At 39.8% G+C, this 12,381-nt stretch overlaps 1 protein-coding gene across 3 annotated transcripts; it reads left to right on the plus strand.

Moving 5' to 3' along the window:
• Positions 1–93: 93 nt before the first annotated feature.
• Positions 94–11,767, plus strand: MAIP1 (matrix AAA peptidase interacting protein 1). Of its 3 annotated transcripts, none has more exons than XR_007134052.1 (5): positions 94–661; positions 7,117–7,188; positions 7,873–7,999; positions 9,541–9,642; positions 11,473–11,767. XR_007134052.1 is itself a non-coding variant. In XM_047773171.1 (5 exons), the coding sequence occupies exons 1-5, from the start codon at positions 221–223 to the stop codon at positions 11,549–11,551; spliced, it is 867 nt and encodes a 288-aa protein (XP_047629127.1). In that variant the 5' UTR covers positions 94–220; the 3' UTR covers positions 11,552–11,767. The 3 variants fall into 3 exon arrangements, 1 of the variants encoding a protein (XP_047629127.1); XR_007134053.1 differs by lacking the exon at positions 9,541–9,642 and adding an exon at positions 9,680–9,822; XM_047773171.1 differs by having other exon boundaries at positions 9,495–9,642.
• The last annotated feature ends 614 nt before the right edge of the window (positions 11,768–12,381 follow it).

A 12,381-nucleotide genomic window follows, 5' to 3' on the forward strand; every position in this document is an offset into this window, starting at 1 on the left:
GAAAAGGTCCGTGCGCCCGGCGGAGTAGCGAGTTCCGCAAGTTGGAGCGCCGGCCTGGGGGCCGCGTGTGCTGGAGAGCGGGGATGGGGCGGACTCACCAGGGGTGGCAGCAACAGACCAGCTTGACTTTTCCAGTCTTTCTCCAAACCCGCTGAGGTGTTTCCCACCGACTTTCTTTCCGTACTGCACTAGCAAACGCTGGGGGTGAAAGGTCACAAAGATGGCGCTGGCCGTACGTCTTTTATCCCGCTTACTGCTATTTCGGCCTCTGCCCGGCTGGGCCGCCCGACTCCAGAGCCCTGGTTCGGCCGAGGTGAGGCCGCCATGGCCTGGATTTTGCTGCTTCTGCCGCCGCCGCCTTGGTTCGGGAACGACCCCATTTCCTCGAGTCTCTTGGGCCTTGGCGCTGCCAGCTCGGGGTCCTGGGCGTCCCCTGCTCAGCCCTCGGGAGCTCCCTGCAACTCTCCCCGCCTTCTCTTCCTGCTCTCGGCGAACGTACAGCACGGAGGATCAGCCCCAGCAGCGCCAGAAAACCAAGATGATCATTCTGGGGTTCCCCAACCCCATCAACTGGGTTCGGACTCGAATTTACTCCTTCCTTATCTGGGCCTATTTCGACCAAGAGTTCAGCATCGCAGAATTCTCAGAGGGAGCGAAGCAGGTTTGTTTATTTCTCTGCGGATAATCTGCCCACTTCTCACGCATTCAGCTATTACACGAAAAAGTGTTTAGCGGTGAGATTTCCACCAGGTCCCAAGTTATGAAATATGGGTAGTAACGCAGCCGCAGAGCCCTCCGGACACTTCCTGACTTAAATTAAGCGTCTCCTTATGTTTTATATGGTCGCCGAGAATAAAGGGGTTTGGTGGAGACTCCAGGGTGAAGTCCCTTAATTATCTTTTCCACTCTCTGCAGGTTTTGAATCAAATAGAAATGGATTCAAAGCCTGTTTCGGCCACTTCGGCCAATGGCTCTTTTTTCTGAATGTCATTTTCTGCAGAATGAAGAAGGCAGTATTGATTGTATGCTGGTATTGATATGTTTACTCCTAATTTTTTCAGATTATTTCTATAAACAAGGCCATTAATGTTTGTTTATGTGACCTGCCTGTTATAAATTAAATGTTTTCAGCTTTATGTAATCATTATCAGTATTAACTCCTGCTTTTTGCTTCCTGGAGTCAACTCTTGATTGATTTATCTTTTTATAAAAGAGGTAAAAAGCAAAGGGCAGACCTGATTAATAGCATTGTAAGGGATAAATCTCTGCTTATGTTCTCAAAATCTTTTGCCTGTGCAGAGGTAAATACTCATGATGCTACTTTTTCCACGGTTGCAGCTGATGACTTGAGCTTGTCTACCTCATGCTCTTTTATGTGTCAATAAGGAATGGAAGTCATCTCCCAACCATGGGCAGGAATCAGGCCTAAGTGCCTATTTCCTCTCAACACGGGAGCATGGGACACTTTTTAGTCAGTGTTTGATACTAAAGGGCCTCCAGCTGTGAGCTGTTTTAGCCCCTATACTTGCTGTTAAGTAGTATCTGCACACTTCATCAGCCAGTCTGTATGCAGTTGTGCCTCATCTAAGTCGACTTTTGTGCATTTCCAAAAAGAATGTTGGGTCATCCATAGCAAATATTTAGCAGTTCCCAATAAACCAGTGGTTACTTAACATACCTTTCATAAGCAAACCAGTATGATTTCGAAGGATGTGTCCAAAAGAACCCTTCCTACTAGATCTCATAAGGCAACTGTGCATTTTTTTGCATAGATATAATTCTAAGGCTTGGAAATAATCTGGTACAAAAACACTGGCTACTTGACTCTCATCTCAACTTTTTCTCCTTTGGCTCACCTTCCAGCAGTAAGAATTATCTTGGGTTGTGAATATAAAGTTATCAATTAGATTATGTTCATTAAGTTTTTCTTTTTTTATCATAAAACATGAAAACAAGAAGTTACCTTAGGGCTCATCATTTTAGTCTAATTCTCCTTTATAGCTGATAAAAATCAACTTCTAAAAAAATGCAATGATTGGCTCAAGGATGCATAGCTAGCAATTGCTGAGGTTCACTATCCTGTGACCCAGCCTACAAGCAGTCTTGGTCTTCCAGAGTCACTAGAAATTGAGATGGTTAAGTACAATCTAGGCAAGCTTTTTATTTTTAAATTTATTATTTAAAAATTTTTTAATTGAAATATAGTTGATGTACAATATTATGTAAGTTACAGGTTTACAATCTAGTGATTTACAAATTTTAAAGGTTATACTCCATTTATAGTTACTATAAAACATTGGCTATATTCCCTGTGTTGTACAATATGTTCTTGTAGCTTATTTAATATCCATCTAGGCAAGATTTTATTCATCATGTGAGCCAGAGGAATAGGTGGTCCGATGAAATACAACCCTTTAACAGATTCGTTAGCTCCCACAAATCCTACTTTTCATTGATACGTACATATGACATGATATTGTCCGTATTACTGCCATCAAGCCACGTTAGTCATACATCGTTTGTTTTCCTTTATCTTGCTTGAATGTTTTAGCCTTTTCTATGAAAAAGTGGACTATTTTCTAGAAGCCTCTTTAGGTTAAGCACTCCTGTATCATCAAGGCCTTATCAGGGCAGCTTACAACAGTTCTGACACTAACTTCCCAGATTTACTGCATACCCCTCAGGTTAAGGGCTCAGTCCGACATGACTGCCCCCACTTCAGATGCTGGTCACAAGTCCAGGCCTCCAGTACTTTTGACTGACCAGCTATAAGTTAGGTGTTTCCACATCTCCTTTCCTCAGGTTCAATAGTTTGCTAGAATGGCTCATAGGACTCAGGAAAGTACTTTACTATTTCCAGTTTTGTTATAAAGGATACAACTCAAGAACAGCCACCTGGAAGAGATGCATAGGACAAGGTATGTGGGATGTGGTGTGGAGCTTCCATGCTCTCTCCAGGGGCTCACTCTCCCAGCTCCTCCATGTGTTCCCAGAGCTAATCTCTTGGGCTAGGGTTTCTATCTAGCCTTTACTTATGTAGGATGATTGTTTAAATCATTGGCCATTGGTGATTAGGTCATTCCCCAGCCCCTCTCCCCTACCTGGAAGTCGCAGCTGGTAGGAGAGACAAGGGTGAAAGTTCCAACCCTCTGATCACATGGTTGTTTCCTCTGATAGTCACCCCCATCTTTTAAGAGTTCACCTCATTAGCCTAAATGCAGGTATAGTTGGAAGGGGCTTATTTTAGGAGTTCTGTGCCAGAAACCAGAATGAAGGCCAAATGTATATTTCTTATTGTATCAGCGTCACACTGTAGACCTGTGCATGTGATATATCTTTCTATTACTGCCATCAAACCACGTTAACCATATACTGTTTGTTTTCTTATGTCTTGCAAGCACATTTTAGCCTTTTCTATGAAAAAGAGGGCTGTTTAGGTTAGGCAACCTCATATCATCAAAGCCTTATTGGGGCAGCCTCCTTCCTAATGGTTCATTATCATCTTACAGGATAATTTGCTCAGGTGTGATCTTCTTTGGCCACACGAAACAGAGTCTCATAGCTGGGTTTCAACATGATGGTTATTGTCTTTGTTTCGTCTTACCAGATACCACCCATCTTCTGTACACAAAGGCTTGCTAAATCATATAGTGTCTCTGAACCCTGAGAGCCTCTAAAGTGTTAGCAAGGGGTCCTTGAATCCATTTAGAAGTATGCTTCTTTTTCCTCAGAATTTAACTCCATTGTTGATAGGGCTGCCTCAACAGAATACCTCTGTCTGGGTTGCTTAAACAACAGAACTTCATTTTCTCGCAATTCTGGAAGCCAGAAGTCTAAGAACAAGGTATTGACAGGTTTGGTTTCCTCTGAGGCCTCTCCCCTTTGCTTGTAGATGATTGCCTTCTTGCTGTGTCCTCACATGGTTTTTTTCTCCTCTGCATGTATTGTGCTGGTATTTTTGTGTGTTTCCAAATTAGCTCCTATAAGGACACCAGTCAGATTGGTGGTGGCCCACCCTCATTTAACTTTTCACCTCTTTAAAGGCCCCATCTCCAAATACAGTCACCTTTTGAGGTACTGGGAGTTAGCGCTTCAACATATGAATTTGGGGAACACAGTTCAGCTCGTAACACTTATTCAGTATTGTCTGTCTGACATACCTGTACATCCTCTTTCTCTTGCCAGTTCTTCAAATTTCATCTTAGATGTTACTTCCTTTAGGAAGCCTGCTCTGGCGCTCCCAGATGGCTTAAGTGTTCACCTTTACGCTCCCAAATCATCCTATTCTTTTTTTTTTTTTTTTTTGAGGGGGGGAATTTTTTTTTTATTACTCAATGCATTTTATTACATTTATAGTTATACAGCAATCATCACAATCAAATTTTATAGCATTTCCATCCCAAACCCTCAGTGCATCTCCTCATCTCCCAAACTGTCTCATTTGGAAACCATAAGTTTTTCAAAGTCTGTGAGTCAGTATCTGTTCTGCAAAAAAGTTTATTGTAGCCTTTTTTTTTAGATTCCACATGTAAATGATAGCATTTGATGTTGGTGACTCATTATCTGACAGAGTTCACTTAGCATGATAATTTCCAGGTCTATCCATGTTGCTGCAAGTGCTGTTATTTATCTTCCCTTTTTTTTTTTTTTTTTTTTCTTTTTTGCTGTTTCTAGGGCCACTCCCTCGGCATATGGAGGTTCCCAGGCTAGGGGTCTAATCGGAGCTGTAGCTGCTGGCCTACGCCAGAGCCACAGCAATGCAGGATCCGAGCCGCATCTGCAACCCACACCACAGCTCATGGCAATGCCAGATCCTTAACCCACTGAGCAAGGCCAGGGATCGAACCTGCAATCTCATGGTTCCTAGTAGGATTCGTTAACCACTGAGCCACGACAGGAACTCCTCTATTTTTTTCCCTTTTAATGGCTGAGTAGTATTCCATTGTGTATATGTACCACATCTTCTTTATCTACTCTTCTGTGGATGGACATTTGGGTTGTTTCCATGTCTTGGCTGTTGTATATAGTGCTGCAGTGAACATTGGAGTACATGAGGTTTTTTTTTTTTTTTGTCTTTTTGCTGTTTCTTGGGCCGCTCCCGCGGCATATGGAGGTTCCCAGGCTAGGGGTCAAATTGGAGCTGTAGCCTCCGGCCTATGCCAGAGCCACAGCAACGTGGGATCTGAGCCATGTCTACAACCTACACCACAGCTCACAGCAACGCCGGATCATCAACCCATTGAGCAAGGGCAGGGACCGAACCTGCAACCTCATGGTTCCTAGTCGGATTCGTTAACCACTGCGCCACGACGGGAACTCCATGGAGTACATGAGTCTTTTCGAGTCATGGTTTTCTCTGAATAGATGCCCAGGAGAGAGATTGCTGGATCCAATAGTTGTTCTGTTTTCTGAGGAATCTCCATACTGTTTTCCACAGTGGTTGTACCAATTTACAATCCCACCAACAGTGTAATAGGGTTCCTTTTTCTCCACACCCTCTCCAGCATTTACTGTTTGTAGACTTTTGATGATGGCCATTCTGGCTGATGTAAGGTGATACCTTATAGTGGTTTTGATTTGCGTTTCTCTAATAGTGATGTTGAACATCTTTTCATGTGTTTTTTGGCCATCTATATGTCTTCTTTGGAGAATTGTCTGTTTAGATCTTCTGCCCATTTTTTGATGGGATTGTTTGGTTTTTTGGTATGGAGCTGCAGAAGGTGCTTATAAATCCCTTGTCAGTTGATTCATTTGTAAAGATTTTCACCCATTCTTTGGGTTGTCTTTTCATTTTGTTTAGGGTTTCCTTTGCTGAGCAGAAACTTTTTAAGTCCCATTTGTTTGTTTTTATTGTCATTACTCTAAGAAGTGGATCTGAGAAGACATTACTGTCATTTATGTTGGAGAGTGTTTGGCCAATGTTTTCCCCCTAAGAGTTTTATAGTATCTGGTCTTATATCTAGGTCTTTAATTCATTTTGAGTTTACTTTTGTGTATGGTGTTAGGGAGTGTTCTAATTTCATTCTTTTCCATGTGGCTGTCCATTTTTCCCAGCACCACTTATTGAACAGGCCATCTTTTCTCCATTGTATATTCTTGCCTCCTTTGTCATAGATTAGTTGACTGTAGGTGCGTGGGTTTAATTCTGGGCTTTCTGTCTTGTTCCACTGATCTATATTTCTGTCTTTGTGCCAGTGTCATACAGTTTTGATGATTGTTGCTTTGTAGTATAGTCTGAAGTCAGGGAGCCTGATTCCTCCAGCTCCATTTTTCTTTTTCAGGATGTCTTTGGCTATTCAGGGTCTTTTGTGCTTCCAAACATACTTTAAAATATTTTGTTCGAGTTTTGGTAATTTCATAGGGATTGCATTGAATCTGTGGATTGCCTTGGGTAGTATAGTCACCACATCATCCTATTCTTAAGCCCTGTCATAATCCTTGAACTTGTCCATTTCCTTGGCTCCCTCCTCAAGTAGATTGGAGGCTCCTTGAAGACAGAGTTTTAATCCACATTTCCATTCCTCACTGCTAGGAATGTGGAGGAGTACAGTCACTTCCCTCCCACTTTAAAATGGCATCTCATATTTCAGAGTTGAAATCTACTGTATTAGACTATACAAACTCATTATCTTTTCTCCCACTTTTTCAAACCTGCTTGATGTGTCTTAATGAGGTTTAGCTGCAGCCCAGATCACCAGATTCCCAATACCGCCTAAGTTGTGCTGCCATGTATTCATGACTAAGAGGGGCATCGTATAACAGGATGCTGATTACAGCATCATTATTTTAAAAGGAAACATATAGAAGATTTTTTATTGAGGACCTAGTAAGTTTATCACACACTATCGCACCCCGTCCTTAAAGAGGATACATAAATAGCAATCTGTCACTTACTGCTGTACCTGTGGGAAGGCCATATGAGAAGAGAAAAGAAACCACTTTTGAAGGAGTCACGCCTAACATCAATATCTGAGTGTGTAACATTGTTTATTTGCCTTTATCATAAAATAGTCTTTGTTACACTTGGCCATTTAAGTATGAACATTGTATGTTTGTGATATTTTACATTATGTTTTGAAATAATAATCACCATCCTCCCCCTACTATTTTTTAAAGGCTTTTTCTCATGTGTCCAAGTTGCTGTCACAGTGTAAATTTGATCTATTGGAAGAACTCGTGGCCAAAGAGGTAAAGTATACTTTCAGTTTTCCTTTAAAAGCAAGTGTAGGAGTTCCCGTCGTGGCTTAGGGGTTAATGAACCTGACTAGCATCCATGAGGATGCGGGTGTGATCCCTGGCCTCGCTCAGTGGGTTAAGGATCCAGCACTGGTGTGATGTAGGTTGCAAACTTGACTGTGGTGTAGGTCACAGACTTGGCTCGGATCTTGCGTTGCCATGGCTCTGGTGTAAGCCAACGGCTGCAGCTCTAATTGGACCCCTAACCTGGGAACCTCCACATGCCGTGGGTTCGGCCCTAGAAAGACAAAGAAAAAAAAAAGTGTATTATTCTCTTGCAATGGAATGATTGTCTCTGTTTGTGCTTTAAAATAGTATGTGTGCCATCAGCCAAAGTAGAGTCCCTGTGTCGTGCCTTTTGGGTACTTGGGATCATACAGAAACATAGAATGACTGGCTGCTTAGGGCACAAGTAAGTTAAATTTGATGTCTTTCAGTTCTTATATAGAATGTTCTGTTAGGAATTATCTGATTGAATAATCAGATGCTTTCAGCCTTGCTTTAGAAGGTGAATAAATATGGTAGTAAATTTAAAAATAGTTTTACAAAATTCATTCTGTGAAGAGTTCATTACAGTTTTTGAAAAGCTTTCGAAAACTCAACCAATGAACCATGGTTTGCTTTTTCTATACTTAGGCTCTACATGTATTAAAAGAAAAGGTAACTTCATTACCTGACAACCATAAACATGCCCTTGCTGCTGACATAGATGAAATTGTATACACATCTACAGGCGACATCTCCATTTACTACGATGAGAAAGGTAATGCTGGAGCCCAGTCAGCTTTAAATGATCCACAATTGTCCAGATAAGCTAAACTAAAGAATAATCATGAGGGGTGTTTTGTTGGTACAAGTGGATATTTATAGAACTTCAGAGAAAATAATACGTTTATTCTTTAAAGATCTAGTTCTGGAAGACTTAGGATATGGTAATGGTTTCTTATGCCTTTCTATCTAGAATTTTTCCCCAGTGCTGTTTAATTCACAGAAGAGGGCATTGTCACTTAAGTCCATGAAAACTGTCTAGAATAAGCTGTTCCCATGTCCCAAAATGTAAACATTTGTGTTTCAGACTTCCCAACTTAAAGGAAACAATGGCGTATTGTAAGTGTCCAGCCGTGTGTTACATGGGAGTGAAGAGTAAAAGAAAAAATAAATAATTTTTTCTAAAGACTGTTTGAAAGTAACATTAACTCAGAATTCCCATGTTGGATTTATTTGGAGAAGCTGAAAGTAATTGAAAGGAATGTTAGCATTTTTATCTTGTTCTTCTCCTTGTCCTGTTTTCCCAATAACATTCCTGAAAACTTACCAACTTATTCCTTCTACAAATATTTGCATGTGTATTATGTGATAGGCACATAGGAAATCTAACCTTTGCTTACATACTTGCCAAGGCAGTTCTGATAGAGGACTCTTAATAGTGAAAATTTTTTCATACACATGGTCATTTGAAATATTTACAAAGGTACTTTTTTTTTTTGTCTTCTTAGGGCTGCACCCACGGCATATGGAGGTTCCCAGGCTAGGGGTCTAATCAGAGCTGTTGCTGCTGGCCTACACCACAGCCACAGCAACGCCAGATCTGAGCTGTGTCTGCAACCTACAACACAGCTCATGGCAATGCCGGATCCTCAACTCACTGAGCGAGGTCAGGGATCAAACCCGCAACCTCATGGTTCCTAGTCGGATTCGTTTCCACTGCACCACATGGGAACTCCCAAATATTTTAATGATGAGTATTTTCTTCTCCCCTAATATTTCAAATTGCATCTCAGCATCATGGTCACTACTTGATTTTTGCACAGTCATTAAGCATAGTAAAGTGATTTAGGGTAGAATAGAAATCTTTCTTCTTTCTGGCAGTTGAGGTTAAAGTAGTTACTTAGCAGCAAAAAAAAAAAAAAAAAATGTTTACCCCTCTCTTCTTTGGCTTGACAATAGATAATCTGTTATAATTTTAGAAAATGCCACAAATTAAAAATACTCCATGTAGCATACTTGGTAAATAGCACATGCTCAGTATATAGTAGTTGTCATTACTGCTTTGCAGAGAGGAGGGCAGATAGGTCATAAACCCCAAGAGAATTTTCTAAAAATGAACAAGTGTCAATACAGGTATCTTAAGACAGACTTGAATAAGCACTGAATTTGTAACAACTGTATAACTATTGCCAACTGCTGATTTCATTTTGGTATAAGGATGATAGATTATTGTGATCTGTACTTGTATGTGTGTATGTTTTTTCTCTAAGGAAGGAAGTTTGTTAACATCCTGATGTGCTTTTGGTATCTAACCAGTGCCAACATCCCCAGTGAAACTATAAGTGGAGCCAGTGTGTTCCAGGTTAAGTTGGGGGATCAGAACGTGGAAACTAAACAGCTTCTTAGTGCAAGCTATGAGTAAGTCTAATCAAATTTCGTTGTTTCCTTTCTCTAGAAAATGAAAGGTAGTATGAAGGTATGAAAACTAAAGGGAGCTTTAGGAAGAACAGGATTGAAATTTGACAAGTTATTTATGAAGAGAGAAAGTCATAAAGACATACTGGCCACGAAACAGGAATGTTCAGAAATTAGGAAGAGGTAATATTGTTGAATTTAATTAAACGATCTTTCAGCTGTCTATTACTACATTACAAACCACTCCAAAACTCAGTAACTTCAAACAGCCATTCATTTTGTTTGCTTTTTTACTGTCATGGGGTTTTCTCTGCTCCCCCTGGCTGGGGTGGCAGGAACCAGCAGATTCATTTCCACAACAGCTTCTTCACTCAGGCGGTGGCACCTTGAGTTCTCCATGTAACATCTCATTCTCCAAGGACTCTCTTCGTGGTTTGGGCTTATGGGAACCTCAAGCTATTCACATGCTTACGTGGTGTTTGGCTTCCAAGAGGCAGAAGACAGGGTACTAGACCAGTAAAGGGCTATGCCCAGGATTGAAACATCATTTCCACCATGGTTTTCTGGTCTAAGCAATCACAAGATCTGCACATTGAAAGGGCTTGGAGAGACTCTACCTCTCCACCTTGGAGACAAGAGACGTGGATAGGAGATGTAGTTATGGCCATGCTTGGAAAAAAATTCTGCCATAATTGCAGATGGCACATGGACCGTAATTGGCACATGGACCATATACTCACTAGACATTTTCTTATCATTTCCTACTTACCAAGTACTCTGGTAGGGGTTCAGATACAGAATTGAAGAATTTCCTGACCTGAAGAGTTACTGTCTAATAAGAGGTTAGCAAACTGTTTAAAAGAGACACTATAGGAGTTCCCTGGTGGCCTAACAGGTTAAGGACCTGGCATTGTCACTGTGGCAAGGGTTCCCTCCCTAGCCTGGGAACTTTGGCATGCCATGGGCATGTCCAAAAAAAAAAGAGAGAGAGAGACACTATAGTGTTATTTTTATTGTGCTAATAGAATTTGGAACAGTGAACAAGTCATAATTTAATATTAATTTTCAAAAGAATACTATTATGTCACCAGAGTTATACAAGTTTGCTTTAAAATAATGAACAAATCCCCCAAATATGTCCTAAGAAAGAAAACATACTCTGTTTTGCTAAGGTAAAGGAAATATCTTTATTTTTTCACTTCTCTTGAAGGAAATGTGCTTATCTTCCCTTTTTTTTTTTTTTTTTTTGCTTCAAATTTTGTTTTATTTGTAATTACCCCAAAATTCCAAATATTTAAGTACTTATTTAATTTAAATCTACTGAATTGTCTCTATTTTAAGACATCATTTAGAACACTATAATCAACACTAACCTGGTTCTTCTGTTATTCCCTGCTAAGATCAAGGCAGCTCATAAATACTGCTATTTTCAAGATTGAGCTTAGTGTAAGCCATGAGTAAGTCTAATCACATAAACCAGCTTCCATGAACGTCTTGTTTTTATCACGATAGTCCAGTTAATTTCTCCTCATATTAGGCATATGTTGTAGCTAGTACTTAACAGAATAACATCCTAGTTTCTCTCAAGGACTGTGGAGTGTAGATCGGTCCATTAAAAATACTCATTTTGGTTGAGAACGCACTTCTGATTTTATGGGGATATCTTTTGTGATGAAATTGGTAGATTTAACATTTTTGTTTTGATTTTAATTTACCATTAACTATTAGCTTTTTGCTAAAAACTAACTCTAATATTTACTTGGAAATTATTCAGTTATCCAAGAGGTATTTGGACCAATAAAAGATTCACATTATTTGTAATTTTTTCCCCAGGTTTCAGAGGGAGTTTACACAAGGAGTAAAACCTGACTGGACCATCGCACGGATTGAACACCCAAAGTTGTTAGAATAATCTTTCTTGGGAAAATGAGCTTATTGGACTTTTAGCAATTACTTGAAAAACTAAGGAAGAAAATTTTTTGGATCAGTTGATCTTCACTTAAGTCTGTGGATTAATTTTGTATTATTTTAAAGTATTACTTGTAAATTGGCATGATACAATAAAGCATTTTCCACAGATTGTTATCACTTTCTATAGAAGAAGTCAAAGTAAAAAATTATAGCAGCCCATCATTGGTGTCATATTCAGTGTCATTTCTAATGTTATATATATATGTGTGTGTGTATATACACAAACTAATTTTATAGGCAATAAAGACATTGAAAAAACTACACATTTCTAAATTAATAGTTCTTTATTTTATTTGTGGTTAATACACTTATACCAATAATTCAAATATGCGTAAGATTTATTTTTAAAAATCACTATTGCTCTTTGATTTTCTCTTTGGTCACTAGTTGGATAAGAAAGAACAAATGGAAATACAGCAGATGGGTCACTACAGAACTAAAGATCAGTGAACTTGAAGCTTACTAAAGCACAAAGAGAAAAAAAGAAATAGAACAGTGCCTCAGTCCCCTGTGCAGTAATATCAGGCCTCTAACATACTTGTATTTGGACTCCTAGGATTTGGGATGGGGAGACAAAACAATGTAAGAAGTAGTGTCTGAAAACTGTGAACCCGCAGATTTAAGAAATTCAACAAGCAGGGTAACACATAGAAGATAACTTCACTAAGGCACCTCATAATCAAATTGTTGAAAACGAGAAAATTAAAAAAGCTGAAGAAAAAGGCATATCCTGTACAGAAAATGACTGTATGTCTTTTCTCAAACTGTGAC

The sequence above is a fragment of the Phacochoerus africanus genome, chromosome 3, assembly GCF_016906955.1.
Source record: "Phacochoerus africanus isolate WHEZ1 chromosome 3, ROS_Pafr_v1, whole genome shotgun sequence".
Lineage (NCBI taxonomy): Eukaryota > Metazoa > Chordata > Mammalia > Artiodactyla > Suidae > Phacochoerus > Phacochoerus africanus.

What these genes read in the sequence shown, in the direction of transcription:
- MAIP1 (XM_047773171.1), top strand. Translation starts at nt 221, where the DNA reads ATGGCGCTGGCCGTACGTCTTTTATCCCGCTTACTGCTATTTCGGCCT. An exon ending in AAGAACTCGTGGCCAAAGAG is followed by an intron (nt 7,189 to 7,872) that starts GTAAAGTATACT and finishes TTCTATACTTAG; the next exon opens with GCTCTACATGTATTAAAAGA. An exon ending in CTTCTTAGTGCAAGCTATGA is followed by an intron (nt 9,643 to 11,472) that starts GTAAGTCTAATC and finishes TTTTTTCCCCAG; the next exon opens with GTTTCAGAGGGAGTTTACAC.